General features: G+C 37.5%; 1 protein-coding gene across 1 annotated transcript; it reads left to right on the top strand.

Annotated features, from left to right (window-relative positions):
• Window positions 1-13,735: 13,735 nt before the first annotated feature.
• Window positions 13,736-22,899, top strand: LOC105439338 (SCO-spondin-like). Its single transcript, XM_030979206.1, has 6 exons — window positions 13,736-13,739; window positions 14,108-14,305; window positions 16,987-17,127; window positions 18,092-18,211; window positions 19,268-19,546; window positions 21,236-22,899. The coding sequence occupies exons 1-6, from the start codon at window positions 13,736-13,738 to the stop codon at window positions 21,274-21,276; spliced, it is 783 nt and encodes a 260-aa protein (XP_030835066.1). The 3' UTR covers window positions 21,277-22,899.
• Window positions 22,900-24,759: the final 1,860 nt, after the last annotated feature.

The raw sequence follows: 24,759 nt of genomic DNA, 5'->3' as shown, positions 1-24,759 counted from the left end.
ATGCACCTTGTAAGACTGGTTATAGTTTTTGAAGAAAAAATAGTGATCTGTCAGGGCCTTAGGGGAATATTATGCTTATATTTTAGAGCGTATCTGGTATGATAGGTATATCTGGGTGAAGAAGGAGATAATGGAAGTTTGTTGTTTGGTAGTTGGAACGTAAGTTTTATATTATGTTTTTAAGAAACAGACAGTTTGTATGAGATCAGGAGTGGAAATTTTCTGTTATCCTTATTGAGGGTGACTTGAAAAAGTTAATAACTTGGAAGGGAGGGGGTGCAACCTGCCACACGCTTCTACCTCTTGGTTGCTTTGATCCATTGCCGAAAATTAGTTGGCACCTATCACCCCCCCCCCCCCAACCACGGATACAAATCGACACCCCTGGTTTGATGTCCAATATTCATCAATGTTATCAAAATACAATAGGGAATTACTACACCAAATATCCCTGCGTTCAATTTATGGTGTGTGGATGTTATTGCGGAATAGAAATATATTTTGTGGGCAATTATTGCTTCTTGGATCTAGGTGATTTTCTTGCACTAAGAAGTTTTCCTATCCATTCTCACCCCCCCCCCCATCCTCCCACTCTCAGTATCTCTCTCTCTCTCTCTCTCTCTCCCCTATCTACCCCATTATCAATATCTGTGTTACTCTCTATCTCTCTCTCCCTCTCTCTCTCTCACTCTTTCCCTATCTAACCCATTGCCACTATCTGTGTTACTATCTCTCTCTCTCTCCTACTCCCTCTCTCTCTCTCTCTTTCTCTCTCTTTCTCACACTTTCTCGCCTTATGAAGGAGAAGAAGGAATATTAGAACAATGACAGAATATGAGGGAGGTGAAAATGAAAATGAAAATAGAGACAGAAGAAAAAGAGAAAGTTGAACAGAAAATGAATCGGTAAAATATTACCCAACTTCTATGAACGAAATTATTTCAGACAACAGAGAACCGGAACTAGAGCCGACGGCAATAATCGGCTCCCAGTGAGAGGATCCTCCTCAGTGGATGGGTTAATATGGGAGGGGTGGGGCCGTGGGGGTATAGGGTTAGGTTCGGTGTAAAAATGTAAGAGGTAAAGGGCACCGTAATGGGTTGGGATGAATACGAGAAAGAGAAAGGTTCATAGTGACGAGTGATGGTTAAAAAAAGTGCTCGCACGACTTTGTTATGTTATTGTGATAAGAATAGAAAGAAAAAAGAAGAAACAAAGAAACAAAGAGAAATATAAGGAAAAAAGAAGAATGAAAGAAAAAAGTATCAACAAGTATAGGAAGAAGAAGAAGGAGGAGGAGGAGGAGGAGGAGGAGGAGGAGGAGGAGGAGGAGGAGGAAGATGACACGGACTAGGAGAATAACAACATGAAGAGTGCATATGTATTCTGTATTCCTCAAAATTGAGAACAACTAACACACCTGGCTAGATAATGATGAAAAGGAAAAAGAAGAAGGGAAAAAATGACCAATCAACAAAAAGCAAAATAAGAAGGAAGAAATAAATAAATAAATAAAGAAGAGCGGATACGATTTTGTGTAACTTTGCCGAGGCTATATAGAAGATTAAGGCTTCTGGCAAGGTTATGAAGAACAAGAACAAGAACAAGAACAAGAAAAAGCAACGAAAGAAAGAGACAACGATTTCAAAAATTAGAAAGACAGAAAGAAACCAAATACCTAACCGAGGGAAGAAATTTCTTATTGATTTATACAGGATCAATAATTTAGGATTTATCAAATGAAAGTTTAATAAATTCAGTGTAGATAGGTAAGAATGGATAGCGTTATTTGACACAAAGTAATTCTTAATGATTCAGGAACAGGTTATTCATGAATTTAAACATAAGGATCGAACTCTGTTGTACGTTGATATCAAAGAATGTCATATGTCTGATGACAACTTCAAAAATTCATAACTTTCCTATTTTTAATCGGATACTGCTCAAATGTTCATTAATTTGTTTCTCTCATTTTCTGCTTTTATTAAAAAATCAACTTGATATCAGTAAAGCATTACTTTTTACTTCACCTCACTTGTTTTCATTGCCAAAATATGTCAAACGGAATTGTTTATCGAAACACCATTATTTGCTGTGAATCATTGGCAACACGTTTTTGTCCTTCTTTGGCAAAACGTGAAGGCCCCGTATATGGTTGCGTTTCATCCCCTTTCCGCTTGTGATACATTGGACAGCACACCACAAATGATTACCATGGCTTCGGGGTATTGACAATGAGTGCACGCATTACGCATGTGTGATAGTGGGAAAAACTAGAAATATCAAGCTATTGAGCAAAAAAGTCTGTCTCCCCATTTGTTTATCTTATTTATTTATTAAAAGAGGGAAGATCTCATTTTGATGATTCCAGAACCTTGCGGTACACACCAATACTTATATGCTAGATGATCAACCTTTTCTGATCGATTCCACAGCGTTTCTTTCATATGGGAGGGGCCGTGGGGGTGTAGGGTTAAGTTCGGTATAAAAATGTAAGAATATGTTTTGACTAATACGTGAGGATACAAATTTTGCCGAGAAACCGCCTACTAATTGATATATTTGGTAAATTATTATATCTATTTGGACCTGTTAGATATCGCGCACGTGTCGTGTAGTTCCATATACATCTTTCTGTGTACAGTGCATGTAACTTTACCGAGACTGGGCCAAATTTCTTATCATTTTAATGATTCCAGAACCTTGCGGTACACACCAATACTTATATGCTAGATGATCAACCTTTTCCGATCGATTCCACAGCGTTTCTCTTATATGGGAGGGGCCGTGGGGGTATAGGGTTAAGTTCGGTATAAAAATGTAAAAGGTAAAGGGCACCGTAATGGGTTGGGATAAATAAGAGAAAGAGAAAGGTTCGGCTCAAACGACTTTGTTATTTTATTGTGATGAGAACAGAAAGAAAAAGAAGAAAGAAAGAAACAAAGAGAAATATGGGGAAAAAGGAAGAATGAAAGAAAAAAGTATCAAGAAATATAAGAAGAAGAAGGAGGAGGAGGAGGTGGAGGAGGAGGAAGATGACATGGACTAGGAGAATAACAAGATGAAGAGTGCATACGAATTCTGTATTCCTTAAAAGTGAGAACAACTAACACACCTGACGAGATAATTATGAAAAGGAAAAAGAAGAAGGGAAAAAAAAGACCAATAAGAAAAAGAAAAAGAAAGAAAGAAATAAAGAAAGAAGAGCCGGTACGAAGTTGTTTAACTTTGCCGAGGCTATATAGAAAATTAAGGCTTCTGGATAGGTAATAAAGAACAAGAACAAGAACAAGAAAGAACTACGAAAGAAAGAGACAACGATTTCAAAAATTAGAAATACAGAAAGAAACCAATTACTTAACCGAGGGAAGAAATGTCTTATTGATTTATACAGGATCACTAATTTAGGATTTATCAAATGAAAGTTTAATAAATTCAGAGTAGCTAGGTAAGAATGGATAGTGTTATTTGACACAAAGTAATTCTTAAAAATTCAGAAACAGGTTATCATGAATTTAAACATAAGGATCGAACTATGTTGTACGTTGATATCAAAGATTGTCATATGTCTGATGACATTTCCTTTCCTATTTTCAACCGGATACTGCTCAAATTTTAACTAATTTGTTTCTCTCATTTTCTGCTTTTATTAAAAAATCAACTTGATATTAGTGTAGCATTACTTTTTACTTTACCTCACTTGTTTGCCTTGCCAAAATATGTCAACGGAATTGTTTATCTGAACACCATTGTTTGCTGTGAATCATTGACAACACGTTTTTGTCCTTCTTTGGCAAAACGTGAAGGCCCCTTTTATGGTTGCGTTTCATCCCCCTTCCGCTTGTGATACAATGGAAAGCACACCACAAAATTGATTACCATGGCTTCGGGGTATTGACAATGAGTGCACGCATTACGCATGGGTGGTAGCGGGGAAAATGAGCATGTCCCTGATCAAGCTAAGCAAATATTATTGAGAACCAGATTAATCAGTAAATCAAATATTCTAAGTTATCAGTTCAAACCTGTTCATCATTTACGTTGAAGGTTAAAAGTATACATACCAAAGGGGCGAATATTTTGAGCTTTCTGAAAAAGCTACGGAAACTGGCATCTCGACCCGGCACTTTTTAAATAATCACAAGAGTTCGTAAAATGGCTAGCTATTGACAATACCCCTATGTATGGGCATGTGAAAAGATTGGTCTTATCTCAAGGACCATCTTTGAAAACATTGTGATAATTTGCTTTCAGTTTACCCGACCTTTCATGAATTATAATATGGCATCCGACCTTTCGTGAGTATGGGGGCATGGGGGGGGGGGGGGGGGGGGGGGGGGGGGGGGGGGGTAAGCGGACACTTTTTTTTTTTTTTTTTCTTTGTCTCGAAATTTGAAAATTTGACATTTTCTTCGTGGGGGGGGGGGGGGGGGGGGGAGGTAAGGTCACCTTTTTTAGGTTAGCCGTGGGCATAATTTTGTATTTTTTTATTATTTTTTTTATAATTAAAAAAATCAAAACAAAGGGTTTTTTTAAGCTTTTTTTTAGGGGGGTTTACACACATAAAAATACCAAAGGGGGGGGGGGGTTAACCCCCACCCCCCCCTGCGTACGCCCCTGACTAACCCCATACGAACACAAAATACGGGGGGAGGGGGGGGGGGGGGGGGTTGATGAGTCATCTCAGTTTATTAAGTTAATTTGTCACATCCGGGCCAGTAATATATCTGAAATCATATTGCAGAGTATTCCACATAAACATGAATGGCTCAACTCGGGTAGGGCAAATGAATTAATTTTAGACTACCCTCTCCCTAACACGGGAATACATTATTCTGAATAATTATTTAAGGGGGTAAGGGCACTTTTTTTTGTCCCGAAAATTTGAAAATTTGGCCGGCCGATTTTTCGTTCAGTTGGGGGGGGGGGGGGGGGGGTGGGGTAAGGTTAACTTTTTTTTTTGTCACCCTTTAACACCACTTTTTTCTCCTTTTTTCCCTTAAAATTGTTTTTGAAGGGGGGAAGGGTTCCTCCAAAACACACACATCTACAAAAATGTAAGGGAGGGGGTACGCTCCCCCCCCCCCCCCGCGTACCCGCCTGTTTCCAACCATGTAAGACTCGTTTTGATTGGCCAATGTTAACCCTGCGTCTCCAAGATGAAAGGCCATCACATCTTTGCCGACCGAAAGTTTTTGGTGAGATGATTCAGTTTGAGGACTATATCGCCTATAGCCTTAGTCTAGTTCTGGACCCTATATTGATTTTTATTATTCGCCGACTATAAGCGTTAAGCCGAGTGATGGCGCGATCCTTCAGATGGCGCGACCCCCGAAATCCGCTCGGTAGTGGATATCGGGGGTCGCACCATCTAGAGTACCTATATAGGTACTCTAGCGCCATCTGAAGGATCGCGCCATCACTCGGCTTAACGTTTATAGTCGGCGAATTACAAAAATCAATATAGGGTCCAGTCTTACCTATGTCACAGTCCACGCACTTAATACAATACACAGTGGTGGAACGATACTGGGCCCTGGCTGCACAGAGATATATACGGGATATGTAATCTCTTGTGTGCACATAGCATGACTGATGCAATTTCTTCAGTTCCAATAGGGTCCACTTAGCTTTGATATGAAACCAATAGTTCATAACAAGACAGGCTATATTGCACACTACGCTCTGTAATGCAAATTAAGTTTCAAAATTAATAAATGAAAATCTTTTCGAATTATTAACTAACTAAATAGAATAAATTTGTAAAAACTGATATACCAAATAATCAGCATCCATTTGTTCATTTTTTTTTTTTTTAAATGGTGCGTAATGAGCAAAGCATGGTTCTAGGGAAATTACCTTCTAGATAATCAACCCCGGCCAATAACCGGCGGAGCATACATAACCGCATTTTCCTGGGAGTATTTGAATATCTACCAGATACAATCAGCAGGTGATGACTGCTACAGCGAAAACGACTTAAAATTGTCCGATCTCTTTTAATAAGATCGATTAAGTATTGGCCCGAATTCACAAAGGCGGTTTAGCTAATGCTACGGTCACAAAGGTTCGTACGAACGATAATTTCGTACGAAACTCCCTGTTTTTCCATTGTCTTCCCGAATTTCTATTGTCTGAAAATCGTTCGTACGGCGTTCATAGCAGTTCGTAATGGCATTTGTGACCTAGGCTTTAATCCATGGTTTAAACCCTCATTTACATAACCCCTGGTTTAAAAGTTAGCGCAAAATAAGCGTATACCTTGCCTTGCGCGCGTTTAGTATTGGACATCTGACTGTTTCGCCGCTTATTTTGCGCTAATACAACAGTTTACGGTTAGGGGCGCCATTTTAATTGGCGAGTAAACAAGGATTTATGCGTAAATTAAGATTGCGCCCATGCAAATTATGATGACATCATTGCCAGCGCGCTGCGTTGTGCGCGCACATCATCATTTGCATGGGCGCAATCTTAATTTACGCATAAATACCACTGACCTCAGGTCATTGGCTTTGTTTCAAAGCCAATGACCCGAGGTCAGCCTGTCTGCGCATGCGCACTGGTGTAACCGTAAACTGGTGTATTATTGTAGACCATGGGTTATGTAAATGAGGGATTGAACCATGGGTTTAATTTAAACCATGTGAATTCGGGTCAAAGAATGTTTGAAGATTCGATAGTTAACACGTTGGGAATTATCGTACATACAAGCAGACCAATATTGGGCATGAGAATCTTTCAATCGACGTTCCACAGTTTGTTTGACCCAATCACAACTTGTATTTTCACAAATTTCCCATAAATTAGACATCCCCATATTGTCCAGAGTCAGCTTAATTTTTTAAAACCCAAGGTGCATGATAGATATTCTGCTCAAAAAGTATTTTTATTAAATGTACACCATACCAGAAAAATGTATCTTGTCCACTACGTACAATCGTTCACCAGGGCCTCGTCTCACAAAACAGTCTTTGTTATATACTACATACTGAAATCCTGGCTTCTGATTGATTATCAACAGATTTGTCACTCATTTTGTCTTTTGTCATTAAAAAAATGCTTTGTGAAACAGGTCCTAGAAGTTTATCAATGACAATGACAATGACAATTTATTCTCATGTCACGCACAATGGGGTATTGGAAAAGTTTACAATTGGTTTGAATTTGTCAATTTAACACCCTAAAATATAATACAAAGTTTTGCTATGGGGTCATGAATTTGATTCAAATGAACATATGGGAAGCATATGCGATCCTACAGTATTCAGTGATCGTTGTCGCGGTTGAAATCGAGTCTATTATGAAATTGTAAATAATAATTTGTATCGCTCCCTCTCAAGGTCAAGATATAATAATATGATAAAAATAATATGGTTATTTATATAGCGCCGGTATCCGCCAGGTTCTGACGCTCATGGCGCTTTACACATATTACCCTGGTCGTAGCCGAGCTGCCAAAGTAACTAGCGCTCAAGCATATCAGGTACCCATTTACACCTATACAACAATGTTTCTCAGTTGACTAAATTGGACCGATTAGCTATTCCCGTTTGGAAATTATATATTATATTATATTCTGAGATGTTCATGGTCGCAGCTATACGGCCGTATAGGCGCTATTTGAAATTTATCAAAATTTACCGCGGGAGCACCGGTAAATTTTGATATTCAATTTTTCTCGAAAGCAGAAGTGTTTTAGGGCTAATTTTCTAGTGCTTATAAAACATGTCAAAATGTCAAAATATATCAAAATTGTAAAAGAATCATTATCCAGCCAATTTATAAAAAAAATTGTATTAACTTTACGGTTTGTTGTAAAATGAAAGGAACGACCCTAAAGTAAACATGCCTCTACTATAATTTGCTTATCTATTAGGTGAACTTGATAAGGAGACCATGACCTTGCTACACATGCCTCGCTGCGGTCTGCCGGACGTGCAAGCCGATGAGAACGGAAGAAGGACGAAGCGTTTTGTGACTACGCCATACAAGTGGGACAAGTTTCATTTGACATGGGGAATCTTAAACTACACACCCGGCCTATCAGAATCTCTTCAGGAAGAAATAGTATTCACAGCATTACAGGTTCTATTATTATTTCACTCCTAGGCCTAAGTTAATTAACCTATGTCATGAAGGACTGTGTCGTGAATTCACTGCTGCTTTATTATAAATTGACGACCAAGATCACTTTTTGCGAAATTGGTTTTATCACATATGTGCTTCATGACCTGATCCAGGGAATCACTTTGCTACAAATTTGAGTTACAGGGTTGTACATCAAAGTTTGAGTGTTTATTTTCCTCTCCTCATTGTAATGTTCTACCCTAGCTGGGCCATTGCCCGTTACTGCTCATAAAACATGTTGGAGACAACTTTAACAAGAGTATAGCTAGCCAAGGATCCCGCCCCCCCCCCACTCAGTGTTAATTAGGGTACGCATAATTATGCATGTTCCCTCCCCGGGGCCCCCCCCCCCCCCACTCAGTGTTATTTAGGGTACGCATATGCTTGTTCCCTCTTTTTGAAAGCACCCCTATCTGAGGACTGCTAACATTTCCGGACCCCCTTTCGCGGGCTTTTCACGGGCTTTTACAGCCTTGGAGACCCCCTTAATTCGGAAAAATGCTCAATATACCCCCTAAATTCGGAAAAATTCTCAATTAACCCCCTAAATTCGGAATAATTTCTCAGGAGTCCAAAGAGATGAGAGAAAAAAAACACCCCCTTTTTAAAGAAATCTCCGGGTGAAAGTCAAATACACCCCCTTTTCTTACAATTCTCGGGCCGGACTTTGTCGCACGAAAAGTACCCCTTTACCGGACATTTTGGTAACACGCATGGTATCCCTCCGTTCACGGAGTGGGGGGGGGGGGGGGGGGGGGGGGGCAAAGGATAAACCTTCTAGCATCGGTAGGGGGAAAAAACACCTTTTTACATTCGAACTTGATTTAGTCAATTAAATTCAAAATTAGATCTGAATCTTGCGTATTGTAATTGCCTTATCACCGGCGTCGGGCACCGCTAAAATTGTACGTTTTGACGAACACAAACTTTTGACGGTGCCCGACGCCGGTGATAACTGCTGTTATCATCTGGTACAGGAAAACAGGTGCGGGAGGAACCATATGGGGCGCCAAGTGTTACCCAAGTTTTTCGGTATAAAATCACATCATTTTGTCACAGAATTCACTAAAAACTGTCTTTTGTAACAAAATTATGTTATACAATTTATTTTGTTACAAAATGACTTTGTGCTGAATTTATTCTGTAATACAATTTTTTTTTTTTGTGGACGGAATAAAATTTCGTACGCGTACTCATTTTCATTCTGTTCACGGAATTATAGTCCGTGCATTTATTTTGTTTAATCGTCTCTATAAGACGGGGACCTAGAATTAGCCCGAATTACCAAGAATCGATTGGTGTGGATTCAGTTTGAAGTCGGTTTGGCGGTGTACGTATCTGGGGTATTATGGATGGTTTGATCCAGGTTATTCAAAAGGGAATGGATTATTCCCATTTCAAGGTCTAATACATACCGAAATATGCTAATAGTTATATTTCATCGGATTTAAAAACTAATTACCGTCTATAATCTATGCTAAAATGTTAAATTAAAATATTATAATTATACAACAACGTTTTCTTGAACGAAAAAGCAAAGCAAAACAAAACAAACAAACCATTATTTTATTACGAGGATATAAAATCCTTTGTATATATGTTTATACATGTTCTTACTTATTCTTTATTGCTGTCAATTATGGATTTATGTTAAAGGTTTTGTTATTATTATTATTATTATTATTATATATATATTTGTTAAACTACTGTACCTCATTATGTTTAACAGGGCCTCATGGAAGACCACCATTATTGGTGATAATGAGTCACCCTGTCTAAATATCATAAATAAATAAACTAATTAATACAATTATTGCGGGGGAGGGGTGTAAATCACAGATTTCAATGTCATTTCTCATTATAACATGGTTTCTAAACTATTTTTTTTCTTTTAATTTTGTTTTAATTTTTTAATACAGCTTTGGAGCGAATACTCGGCCCTTACCTTTGAAATGGCGGCAGACCCGACTAGTGCAGACATTATCATTAGCTTTGTCTCTGGTGACCATGGAGATGGCTACCCTTTCGATGTGACTGATCAAGCGCATGCATTCTTGCCTGTCGACCTTACAAATCCCATCGCAGGCGATGTTCACTTAAACGACGCAATAACTTGGGGTTAGTTTGTCTTGTAAACATGTAACACTATTCAATGATGGAAAATGAAGTGCTTGTGTAAAAACTTTGTCGACAAACCTAGGTTTGTTGACAAACCTCCTTTGTGAATTCGGGCCACTGTGTCTAATGATTTTTGTAATAAAATATCTAGAAAATCTTACTATTCATATAGTATGGGAATGTTAAAGTCGGTGTAAAAAGCGAAAGCAAAATATCATCATATTTCCGAGCCCTTTCCTCGCAATTCTTACGTTGGACCCCCCCCCCCCCCCACACACACACACAAAAAAGAAGGGGGATACTTCCCTGATCATTTCCCTCTGGCTCCCACACCTTTTACGTATTTTAAGATAAAGTAGTAATTTTTAAGATAGAGAGTCATTTAAGGTATCAGCAGATAATTTTTGAGAGCTGGTCACACCAGTCATCCCAGGAAGGAGAGTCCTGAATAGGCCTAGGCCAATCTGCTGCACATAATATCATTGATATATTAAGATATTGAAATAAGTAAACATTTCCAAACCACATAACATAAGACATTTGTGAAACACACAATGTAATAGTATCGAAGTGTATGTCGGAGATAGAAACTGTCTGCAGTTAGGAAAGGCTGGTTTTGTAGTGAATAAGAGTTGAGTTTCTAGATTAAACCGAAAAGATATTGACCCAACTTTTACTTTCCCTGCACACAGGAAATGCGCAAATGGGACGACATGTATATAAAACATGTGGCATGAGAATATTTGGCGCAAAATTAAAAGTTTATTTCTAGTCATATTTCGCACTTTAGGGCATAGGACGAGCATGTCTTTTTCAGGAGTCATTTTGTTCTGCTTTTATTCTTACGATGTGACTTACAAAGAATGAGAAAGTTCACAAATTCTTTTTCATCTTCTTCTTTAACAGATGATTCTACCCACTTCGATTTGTTTTTTTTGATCTTGCATGAACTTGGCCACAGTCTAGGTTTGAGCCATTCTCAAGATATCAGTTCCCTGATGTATTCATTCTACGATTCTAGTATTATAATTTTAGGGTCCCAACATGATGACATAGCCGGAATCCAAGCTCTCTATGGTGAGTTGTTCGAATAACCCTTTCCTAAACTATATACAGTGATACTTTAACCGAAGACACAACCAGTAGGTAGCTGGGCTAGGCTTCTCTCAAGGCACAATGACTTTTTGATAAAGTGTCAAGTAGGTATGTGCTTGCAGACTAGCATTGGCCTTCATCCTCCCGCATGTTCCGCGAACGCTTCCTGGTGTGGCAAGAACGTGGCACGAAACAATGCGCAGATTATGCGCAAACCATGCGCGAACAAAAATTGCGCAAGTGTCAGGCACTATGAATATGATGGACAAAGAAAGAGGAAAAATAACAGCTCCTCAGGTAGACAAAGGAACGTCCCTTCACTGCTATTATGTACAGATGTGTAGAACAGGTGTCACATGCATATTCACCTGTTTTACTCATCTTTACATAATAGCAGTGAAGGGATGTTCCTTTATCTACCTGAGGAACTGTATATTTTGTCCTCTTTCTTTGTCCGTCATATTCATAGTGAGGGTGCCTACCTGGCTACCCAGGGGGTCACTCACTCTCATACACAAATGCTACCCACCCGTGTCCATCAACATCTGAAATGGACCCTAATGGCGTATCGCACCTTTTCTGAAATACCCCTTTTAAGAAAACGTCGAAACCTGTGATCCTGAAAAGGTACCCTTTGGTTTTTTTTTGTGCGATCAGTACCCGAAAAACACCCCTTTTTAAGGAAAACGTAGACGACGCCATGCCTGTGAATCTGAAAAGGTACCCTTTTTTGTTTTTTGTGCGATCAGTGCTTGAAAAACACCCCTTTATAAGGAAAACGTCGACGCCGCCGTATAGCTGAAAAAGACACCCTTTCGACGCCTTTTCTGGACGCGGGTGCGTAGCCAGTCATGTTGGGAGTGACCCCTCTGGGGGTGCCTATAGGCTCTATTTCATTTTTGTAAGAAAGTACGGCGCAGCAAACACCCTTACGAGTCATGTAGCTACCGCAATACCTCAGTCACACCGACGAGACCGACGCTAGACCGACATCACACCAAACATGAATTTTCAGTTGGACGAATGGCCATGAATCGGCTTGGACAGGAGTTCGGTTGGCGGTGTATAATGATGCGCCCGACTATTCGAGGCCATCGTAAAACTTGCGTGTATCTGCCACGTAATGTTATGTAATTTCCAAACAAAGCTAGGTCACGTAACGCCACAATTATACTGATGTGGCTATTATAATATCACATGATCATAATGGATTGAGTATTGACTTACCGGGGATGTTCTATCGATGAGATGACTCTTTCCGCGACGATCATTAGCTAATCAGCAGAAATTATGATTAATATCTTTTGAGAAGACTAAACGGTAAGAGCACAATCACAAAAATAAAAATCAACCATTTAAATTAAATGAAACTACAAACATAAGCTGATAATCTGATTCTTGTTAGCCATTCTCCCATGGGAGCTGTCATTGTCATTAAAATAGTAATGTCAGAGAAGTACAAGTCTATTGACCTGCATACAATGTATAGGGTGTTGCATCATGACAGAGACCGCTTGGGACCGTGGCTGTGGACGTGTCACAAATATGTAATCCGAATATACTTGTTATGGGTTATACAGGTGATTTCTAGGAATTTTATTTGGGATTTTTTTGAGGTAGAGTAATGAAAATTATTAAGATTGGTCTAAATGAAGTCACATTACATATTATGTAGGGTGTATAATCTTGGCGATCGCATTTTTTTTGGTTTTTTTTGACGTAAAGTGAAATACGCTTAACATTTTCTCTATCATTTAACACAGAGCTAAGACAATACGCGATGGACCTTTCTTACCATTCAAATACACGTCATATCTTAACAACCCTTAAAGTGACTCGGTAACATTGTTGAAGGTTGATGAAAAAAATACGTAATTTTTTGTATGAAATGTTACTTATTATATTCCTTCTACTGTACTTATCATCTAACATGCAAAAAATCCTGAAAAAAATTCTCAAACCACAAAGATATCTATGTTTTTCTTTTTAGGCGTCACTGTGCAACACCCTCTAACAGTAAATTCTCCCAACAATTTTTGAATTTTCCCAACCGTTTTTCCATAAAAAATAAGACATAAAACAGGCTTTTAAAAATCTTTCAACACTTAAATGTCTGGAATGGCATATAGACCCAATTCATTGCTTCGGGAAGATTTTCGTTCACCTAAAACTTGTATCATTAATAATGGTCAGTTTTCACTCAAGCCTTCAGATTATCATCTTCAGATTGTATATTTACCATGGAAGTCATTACCTTAGCACCATTTTCTCTCATATGAACAATGTTACCAAGTCCCTTTAAGAGCTAATGCGCCAATAGTGTTGCGAAATGGTCGATGTTAAATACTCGTAGGTTAATGTGACGTAGGACATTGTCAAGCTCGTATTTGCAACAATGAGTAAGAAGACCTTCTCATTTGCAAAAGTAGCATGCAGTGCATATACAGTCCAGTGCACTATAGTGGCGCGAACATGAATTAGAATTAAGATCAATACATATCCTCTACTAAAGGTACATCCCATTATGACAATACTATAATAGTATTGTCATAATGGGATGTCCAATAACCATTTCCTTTTGATCTGGCGAATGGGCAAATTATCATCGCCTAGGTGATCTCATGGGGTCGGCTATAGGCCTACCATCTTACCTCGCCTTCAGCTCGGGAAGATAGTAGCCCTGAGATCTCCTCTACGATCATAGTTTGTCCCATCGCCAAAGTAGTAGTTAATTATGCATCCACTTCTCATATTTCACGTTAAACAGGGGTAAAGTGCGGTGCACCGCTTGACGGTACCAATACGGAGAATGTATTGATAGATGAAGGGTCTCCTGGAGAAGAATATACGTACACCTGCATGGCGGGCTATACAGCCGATCCTCTGGACCTGATGGTCGTCTGTGAACAGAACAATACAGCAATTACTGCAAGTTGGTCCCCTGGTCCACCTACTTGCACGCCGGGTATGTAAAACAATACAAATAATGATAATAATAATCACGATAATTTTGTTTAGCTAGGGAAGCCTCACCAGCTTCAAGGCCTTTCTTCCTAAGGGCCCTGCAATTATCATAACCCAGCGATTGCCAGTTAGGCCTACTCATTTACACCTGGGTGGAGAGTGGCAAACGTGGATTAATGTCTTGCCAAAGGACGTAAGTGCCGGGCCCAGATAATGATTATTGTCAATACTTTATTATTATTATTATCATTTGTTATAATTATATATTTTGTTTACCATTATCATCATTATCATCATAATCATCATCATTATTATTATCAGTATTGATGTTAAACAGGAAGCTTACGGTTGGAACATGTGAGAGAGGGGAGGATTGGTGAGTGCTGAAAAGGACTGTCAGTATTTCAATCGGCGCTATAGTTCTCTTTAGAAATATAAGCTCAATAAATATTACGAACAGTCTTTTCAGGACTACACACACACACTCAAAAAAGAAAGATTACTGAAGCCTAGGTCACATTTGCCGCGGTGGCCGTGCGGTCTAAAATATCTACGGCCAATAGCAATTGTAGGACTGCCGCAGCAATCCCACGGTCATATACGCAAGCGGTCACATTACGTTAGGGTAGCCGCACGGCGTATTTTGAATTTGTGGGATGTTTTAATTTCATGGTCATATTACAAATACTACAACCCTGTTAAGTTTAAGGAAATACTATCCCAACCTCTGTGGTTTAATTCTCACATTTTAGTTGATGGAAAACCAATATATGTTAAAAAAATGGTTTGATTCATCCTTAATTAACATTTCTGATATTTTTACACGAGACGGACATTTTAAAACCTTTTAAGTTATTATTCAGAAATATGGTTATGTACCTATTGTGGTATACAATTCGCTTATATCTACTATCCCAAATGAATGGAAAAGGGAAATAAGGAACCAAACTATAGAAAAAAAATGAATTAAATGAACCACATGATGATCGATTACACAATTTCCTTAAACACAAACAAGTTTCTAAATTATGTTACTCTACTTTTATACGTAGTTATACTATTGCTTTGTCAGAAACAGATCAACAACTCAAATGGGAAAATGATCTGTCACTACAATTATCAGATGACGAAATATGGAGGTCTTGTTTTAATTGAATATATAAATCATCAATAGATAACAAATTGAGAAATTTTCAATTCAAATTTATTCATTTATTATTATGAAAATTGCTACGAATTCCTTCTTGTATAAAATCGGAAATTTTGATCAAAATATATGTAAATTTTGTAATAAAAATGAACAAACAATAATTCATTTATTTTTGTATTGCCTTTTTGTCTCAAGATTCTAGAATGATCTGTACAGTTGGCTGATTTCTAAAAAGATCCGACTCATTAGATTATCACGTATAGAAATTTGCTTTGGAACATTAGTTAGAGAACACTTTTATCTGGTAAAAACTATGATATTATATGGCAAATATTTCATCTTTTCATGTAAATGTCAAGACATCGTTCCTTTATTTAAATCATTCCTATATCCTTTAAACTCAACTGTTTTGAATTCCATTAGAAAAAAGAAAAAAATAGTATCTGTATAGTAATTGAAATCTTACTGAATGTTATTTTATGAGTTGTTCCATTTCATTCAATCATGTCTCTGTATCATTGAAAAAAAAGATATGTATTTATTTTGAGATTATCTTTTGTGATAATGTGAATTGCAAATAAAACTTATCAAAAAAATAAAAAAATATTACTAACAAAAATCCAGCATCGGCTTTGGCTGAAATACAACGTAAAAGGCGCTATTTCGTTTTTTCAACGGCTTTTTCAAATTATCGAATATTTGTGGTGGTACACAAATATTAAAAATCGTTATATTTATGGATATTTCAGCCGTCTCTGAACCGATTTTGATCAAACAAAGATGATTTTGTCATTTAAATTGTATGTTCTTTCAAATTTGACACTCAGTTTTTCATTATCTCACCCCCCCCCCCCCAAAAAAAAAAATGTGTAGCGCCCTCTGCAACAGAACTCAACTATCCCTTTAAGATTCAAATATCATAGTAATCAGACTAAACCTACAATTCACCCGGCCCGTGTTAGCTTTCTGTAATGCTAAAAATGTGTATATCCATGCGTCGGTTTTGAATGGCGGAGCACCCCGTTTATTCCATGTATACGTTTATACATTGAGCCGGAGATTTTGTAGAGAAAATTGAACAGTCTTTTTTAATTGTACTTTGCTTATAAATTAGAAATACCAACAACACCGACGACAACTCAGATGACACCAGCCGCCGCATGACTATTGTATTCGGATATGTTAGGGCGTATAATAATATTCATAGGATGAAGCAGGATTTCTAAGTTATTCTGAGGACTAAATTTTCCTTTTGTTAAACATGATTTTAGAACCAGGGTCGAGTATAACTAAATCATTAGAATACGAACCTATTGGTATATAGTTTCCGTCAAATATACGTGTATCACTTTGTGATCCGTCAGTTTCTTTTGTGATGATGTATCATTTGATTTTGTATTTGAGACATTGCCATGTTTTTCACTGCCATTGCCTTCTAATGAATTCTGTGTTTGTATTCTTTTTAACTACTTTTCTTTTGCTTTAGACGTTTCCTTCTGATTTTCTGTTCTATTGTCATTTCTCCCATCTAGCGTGGTCGGCGTGGTCAGAGTGGTCATCGTGTTCCAAGACTTGTGGAGCTGGACAGCAGTCTCGATCTCGAACGTGCTCTTCCAAAGCATGCGAGGGAGTTGCTGTAGAGAACCGAGAATGCAATAACTTCGACTGTCCAGGTGAGTTAAAACAGTGTTTTTTACTCTTCGATGTCTGCACAAAGATATACTAAAGGGAATTGGCATTGTAAACGTCAAAATCGTTTCCGAGATTTTTAAATCCTATAGTTTTGAAGGGAAATGGCACGAAGAAGGGCAACTATGTGTCGCGTCGAAGCCCTACCCGTCTAACCTATTGTTGTTGTCTGCCATGGTGATCTGCGTAGCTGAAGTGATACCTGACAAAAATGTCATCCTATGGAACGGATGTGATCGATTTACCATTCCGAGATCATGATTTTTTTGTAAGAGAAATAGAGCTAGGTGGATTTGTTTTAAAAAAGGAATCAATATATACTCTTTACCTTTTTGGTTTTGAGTATTGATTTCGAAAATGTGAAATGATATTCTTGACGGCTCTTATACCTTTCAAAGGATATGAGAAACAATGCTCTAGAATAAAATTCGATTTGGGGGTTCGACAGCAGGCGCGCCAGAAGCAGTTTGGGATTGGGAGGGGGGGGGGGAGGGGTAAACCTTCCAGAGGCAGTGGCGTAATGAGCAAAAACGTTTAAAAGGGGGGGGGGGGGGGGGGCAGAAGAAAAATCTGCATCACCACCATTCTTACACGGAGGAGGCTAGGAACAGTGTGTGGTATATGTGTGGAAGTGTGGTCGGGTGGTGTGTGTTGCATGGTGATTTCATTTTCTTTTGTCATCAATCGTACAATTTGTGTAATGAATATGTTTAGAATTTATGTCAAGATGAAAAACAACTGTATTTTATTTCTAAGACTGATTTGTATTGTTTGGAATCAATTTAAAAAAAAAAATAAAAAAAAAGTAATACAAGTGCTAAGAACTAATAAATTGATTGAATAATCCTTTTGGGCGGTTATTTTGATTATGATGCACATCCTGAAATGAAATTGATTTTACTTATTTTCTTGTATTATTATGATTTTGCACCATTTCGATTTAAATAGAAGAACCAACAACGACAATGCAGCCGACGACAACGACAATGCAGCCAACAACAATGCAGCCGACGACAACGACAATGCAGCCGACGACAACAGCAATGCAGCCGACGGTACCACCAGCAAGTATGTAGACCTATGTTTACCTACAGAAATTGTCGATATTACTGGGGTTGTAGCTGTCAGTGTTGTAGATAAAGGAGGCATACCGCTCAGGGGGAGGAGAGCACCAGCCCCCTTTACACATCGAATTACACAAAAAGGGAGTGAATCTGCAATAATTGCAAACACTGCCGCAAAGTCGACCTGGGGCAATGTCAATAGCACTGTCAATCCTCTAATAAAACATGAGAACATGACAATAACGTATTTCGTAATCTGAACGTGATTTACATAGGTTGTGAAATACGTTTCTGAAACCTCCCTTTCGATTTCCTTCAAAGTCGTTCTTTCATGTTAAAAGGGAAATGATAAATAGACAGAAAATAAATAGAGAGATAATGAAAGACCGAAAGAGACAATTCATGGAAAATCGATGAGAAAAGAAGTAGATAGGACCAAACGTCCCCCTTAAATCAGAGGTTTTGCTCAGTGAAGCAGGGAAAGTTTGAACAAAAACCGATTACAAAATAATGAGAAAGTTATGATTTTTGAAGGTGCAATCTGGTTTTATCTTGCTTTTCCTCCCACTACTGAAAAATTTAAGGAAATTGTTCTTTTGTTAATCATACATTAACTCACGACCCTGTGAGTGTTTGTGTTCCTATCAATTAATTTAAGTGTCGTGATATAGTGGTCGATTCACTTGACCCTCAATCCAACATGTCCAAGGGTTTGGGGTTGGAATCACACCCTTGTACTAACGCACCTAGCTTAGGAAGACATTAATACTCATTTGGCATTCTCCACCCAGGTGTAAATAGGTACTTGCAAGGCCCTTGCATTAATGCCGATTAGGCTTCCCTGGGTAAACAAATTATCATTATAAATTGAATTCCAATTCTCTTACCTATTTTAGAATGTTTTAACCCCACCCCCATCTCCCTCTCTCAAACTCAAAGCCCCTGTATACCACCTCTCAGCTTTCATTTCTTAATCCTGCTATTTCTGTAATTTCTATGATAAAGTCCAAATTCATTATTTTCACCACCCTCTGTTTTGTCGTTCATATCATCTGCACAGCGATTTTGCCTCCAGTATGTCATGGGACATATCGTACGATCGATTGTCGCCCGAACTATGTCGTCATATGCAGCGCTTTCTACGGTCGGAATGACAACAGCATATGTGAAAGCAGCCAAGCCAACCCAGCCAGCACGTGTTTCGAAGATGTGACGGGTATCCTGCAAAACCAAAGGTGCCGCAACAGGAAAAGATGCTTTGCTCACGCGCGGGATAATTACAACGGCATGGCATGTGCATCGAACCCTCAGAACTATTTGGAAGTCACGTATACATGTGGTAAGGCACTTGGAGAAGACATTTTCGGGGGGGGGGGGGTGTAAGTTTAAAAACGTTATAAACCAGTTTGCTTGCTGTATTTAATATACTCTTGTTTCATGGCGAATTGTTTGGCAAACAAAAGTCTGCGTGGGGTCCTTCCGTCTTCTGGTTTTGTTTCCTTTCTCCTCTAATTACTTCTACCCTCGTATCTCTCTTTTGTTCTCTTTTGTTCTCCCGCCGCCGCCCCCCCCCCCATTTTCTTTTCTTTTCATGACCGTCTAGAAAGGGATGCTCCTTTGGCTCGCGCCATCGGGGCTTGCAGGGATACATGGGTCCATATGGAAACATTGTATTATCCGCGCAATCTGTCTTACGATCGATGCATGGAGCAAAATCATTTTTGCATGAAAAAGTGAAGTTTTCTAAAAAGTGTGTTTTTTCTGGTATTACACTTGTTTGGATTTGTTTTATATTGTTGTCGGAATTTACTCATTCGCAAAATGTAACTACCTGCCCAATAAAGCCAGTGGCTCGTAAATTTTGCATCAGTAGCTGATACTTTTTTCTGTTGTTGCAGAGGGCGCTACACAAAGTGAGATAATGAAAACTGATTATCAAATTTGAAAGAATACACAATTAAAATATCAAAACCATCTTTTTTTAAAATCAAAATCCGTTCAGAGACGGCTGAAATATCCATAAATATAGGCCTAACCCTTTCTAATATTTGTGGTGCCCCAATATTCGGTAACTTTGAACCAGCCATTGACAAAAACATGATAGCGCCTTATACTTATGTTTTATTCCAGCCAATACCAATATTCCTTTCTAGACGGTCATGAAAAGAAAAGAAAATGGGGGGGGGGGGGGCGGCGGCGGGGAGAACAACAAAAGAGAACAAAAGAGAGATACGAGGGTAGAAGTAATTAGAGGAGAAAGGAAACAAAACCAGAAGACGGAAGGACGGAAGGACCCCACGCAGACTCGTCAATACCAATATTGGCTCTTTGTTGGCATGTTCGTGCTACGCACAACCAACCGGCCCGTGTATTGTTATTATTGATTAATTAATTAATTAACCGTCACCGTATTAAAATAAAAAGTAGAGTTGAATTGGTATAATCGTATTAAATCTACATTCACATATTTTGGGGTCTAAAATTACCTTCATAGCAATTTTAGGCTCTGAAAGTGCACTAGAAATGTCATAAATAAAAATAAGAGCGATAGCTTTGAAGGCAATTGCGGTCTTAAACAATAATCGACTTTTCCTTTAAGCTATAATATAGTGCTACCCAGAGCCATATATTCTACGCCATTTTTGTGACCAAGTGAAACCAATTTGGCCAAACTCTGTCATACCGAAGCTGTGACGTCATAAAAATCTATTTTTTCTTCATTTTCCGAAAGAGCATCAAAAATAATGTCCAAATGTTGAAAAACAATTGAATACGTTAAATATTGGCTGAGATATGACCATCTGAATAAATATATTTCCTACAGGAAATTATTTGCTCTGGCTCGTAATGGTTAGACAGTGGACAGTATGACGTCACACTTAGGTACTCTTATATTATCATTAATGGTTCATCAAAAAGATAAAGCTTATTAATTCTCTTCTTTTTGTTTTCTTCTTGCCATCCTTCATTCGCTCTCTCCCTGCGAATTCGAATTTTCCATGTGTGGATCTACCATCTGTGACAACAGCACCAGAAGGATGTCCTGTGCCGGCACTACCCGCTTCATAGAATTCCTACATCAGAACATGGTATACCAGCAACTGTTCGCTGTCCCTTTCAATGATTTTTCATCAATTTCATTGTTGAATGTGTAATCTGTAGAACAAGCGAACACAAACTGGTGTAATTTCACCCTTTTTCCAACTTCAAAAATACAAAAAACACGCAAAAACACACATTAGCAAACTTAAAGTTATCGAAGATTGTAAATCATGGATTAAATAACGGGAGATTAAAACATCCACAAATTAGCACTTTATCCTAAATTATTGAGTCTTTGTCAGGATCTTATTTTTCTTTTACCAACTCTGGCACACAAATTATAGGAATGGCGGAGTACTAAATTCGATTTTTTTTTTGGTGCACTATTCCTAATGCAATTCTCATATAAAATTTATAATTTAAACTGAAATTTTGCCGGTAATTTAATACTTTGTAATGTGAAACTGGTGCCTGGCCTCGGAAATTCCCCCGCAGTGGAACCGCGGCTCGGAGCATGGAACTTCAAAGCGGAATGTTACACATCCCATTGTAACGCTTTAGAATAAATTACAAGAGTTTCCACTCCTTTCTTTCATCTCCCTTAATGTACGTACTAGCCATTGCTTTGTTTGTTTGTTTGTTTATTATATTTTAGCACGGTGGCATACTTACGCCAATGGCTGTTCTTCAGCATGGCCGTGCATAGTTACCCATTGCATAGTTACCCACTGCACTGGCACCCCATTTCAAAGAATTAAGTTGAGCAACTATATACCTGTTGGGCACTTTCCATACAAGCCATGCAAGCGATGGCGGAAGCACTTTGTATTTTGCTATAAAAAAAATGGCGCTGGTGTAAGTTAACACCGTCAGACAATACAGTCAAAAACTGTCTATAAACGCACGGTACAGTGTTTCGTTTACAATGGAAAGCAGGTTTATGTCTTACACATAGACAATAACATTAAAATATTCGATTTTTAATCATTGAAAAGCACTCACTGCTTTAACAAAAAATTAACAGAAATATAATGTAAACGAGAATGTCCCTGTCTAAAACAGCAACATGAAAACAAGGAAGTAGAACATAAATTCTTCTAAAAATGTAAAGTCATTCTGAATTAATGTATTTCCGGGGCGCTTGCTCCTTTTAAGGTGACATGGTTGTTAAAAGGTTTTAGGAGGAACCCATATTTTGCAGAAATCAAAGGAAATATCTCTCCTTTGCTGAAATTTATTTTATTAGTTTTAATAACTTCATAATAGAACAAAATTTAAATTAATTTGATGAGTTGAATGCTGAATGAATACAACTAGTTTGTCAGTGCATTGTAATCAGTAATAATACTATTATATACGGTGTCTTAAGTTTTTTGTACTTTCATTTAATATAAACGTCTTTTATGCGCTTCTTGCATAGAAAGGCATTGTAACGTGTGCCTTGTAAACTGTTGCCATAATTGTTATGAACATTACTGAAGAAGAAGTAAAAGCGTAATTAGACATAATACATGAATTAATTGAATATAATTGTAGCCTATTACTGAATCATATTTGTGTCGGAGAATATTTGTTGTTCGGGCAAGAAAATCCTGAAAGTATATGTAACGTTCTAGACTTATCTTTTGTCTTCCTCATAGCTAGCAACAACAAAAAATGATTTTTTCGTAGTTGTGTTAAGATTACTAGGTTGAAGAAAAATGTACTTAAGTGTAACTATCACAATAAGGTTAATAGATTAATTTGTTAAATATCTGATGAATTTTGGAAAAGTCGGAGGTAGTCTTCATGGTTATTAAAGTGTAACGTACGTCATCATTGTAGGGTATTGTGAAGTAGTAAACATAAATTGACATCAAACAGGTCAATCCACTTCATATTTAGTTAGATAAAGGTCCATTAAGGCTATAAATTCAATACAATGATCACGTATACTAAATCTTAGATGTGATCTGAGACATAGGCTTACGAGACAAAATGAATTGTTGGGTTTTCCTCGTATGTTTAATGATTAAATTGATTCGTTCAAATGTGACGCGGTAAACCACAGCAATTAAGGTCATGTACACATTTACTTTGTAAAACTCTGTCGAAAAATAATGCTTCGTTTTCATTAATTTAAGTCTGTGCAAAAAACACGTTATGAGTTCAATATTAACTCTAATGTTCCTCTGTTTTGTCTTATATCAAATTATTAAATTGATATCAAGAACATTTTCAGTAATTAATTAATTCAAATATCAATTTACTGGTGCCAGTAACTTTCTTTTTCAATTGCTTCCATTAATTTCGTCATTAAGTATCGTTGTAATTGTTATTATCGTTTTGTTGTTTAATTATTATAATAATTATTATCAATATTGTTATTATTATTATTATTATTATCATTATCATCATAATTTTTCTCACTATTGACGATAGTGTTAATTTGTATTGATTAATTGAATTGTATACTTTACAGTGTTAACTTGACAATACCCCAATGTGGGTAACATGAGAATAATTTGTCAATGTCATTGTCATTGTCATTGAGCTCTATCTTGTGAAATGTGACGCGTACTGCACTCTACGTCATAAAACAAACAACCATCGCGGTTTTGCCGCATCATTATTTGAACCCCCCCCCCCATGCTGAATACATTGTACCTTTCCCCCATTAGGATACAAAATCTACATGTATCATGTGGCGTCAATTTGACCAATCGTGTTGCAAGATTCTGGTATGTGGAAAGTGTATATGATAGTTATTAGGATTGGAAGACGTCCACATAAAAAATATATTTATATATACATGCATATTCCGATAGTTGCATACGTGCTATCCCCTCTATGATAAAAGTTGACTGAATTCCACTTCTTACAATTCTTCTTCTTCTTCCAGTGTAAGTGCTGCTTCAAGGCGATGATAAACGCACTGATTGTGTGTGTATATGTGGAGACTTTCACATATCCTGTTATTCCATAATTTAACTTTTTGTTCTTGTTGTGCAGGTGTAAGTAAAAAAAAAAAAATCAAAAAATTAAAGAAAAAGAAAAAAAAAATCAATATGTCTATGTATAATCGGATTTAATTGAAATATATCATTATTTTTCTTTTATGATTACTGTATTTTATTTAGTACTGTAGTAAATATATCGGTTTCAATGCACTTAATGTAAAAGTATTCATCATACGCATATTTCATAAGCTCTCAGTTTTCAAACGGTCTAAATGAATCAGCTTTTCCTCCTGAATGTAGTAACATTTATTTGTATATTTTGTACACTTTTGAAGTTGAAAAAAAAAAAAACTTGTTAAGTTAACTTTGTGAATGAACATGTTTAATGAAATAAATAAACGGGAGATTGACATTTTGGACGGAAAGAAAATGGCAAATTTCAACCTGCGTTGCCAATTTAGAGACTTCAGTGATCATAATGATTACTTTCGATTAAATATCTGAACGTCACAATATATGGCAACAGGAAGGGACTCAAATTTCCCAGGTATTTTTGCACTAATATTTCAGA

Source organism: Strongylocentrotus purpuratus, unplaced genomic scaffold (assembly GCF_000002235.5).
Source record: "Strongylocentrotus purpuratus isolate Spur 01 unplaced genomic scaffold, Spur_5.0 spur5_scaffold_10, whole genome shotgun sequence".
Lineage (NCBI taxonomy): Eukaryota > Metazoa > Echinodermata > Echinoidea > Camarodonta > Strongylocentrotidae > Strongylocentrotus > Strongylocentrotus purpuratus.
Note: the sequence above shows the minus strand (reverse complement) of the source record. Positions and strands in the feature narration are given on the sequence as shown.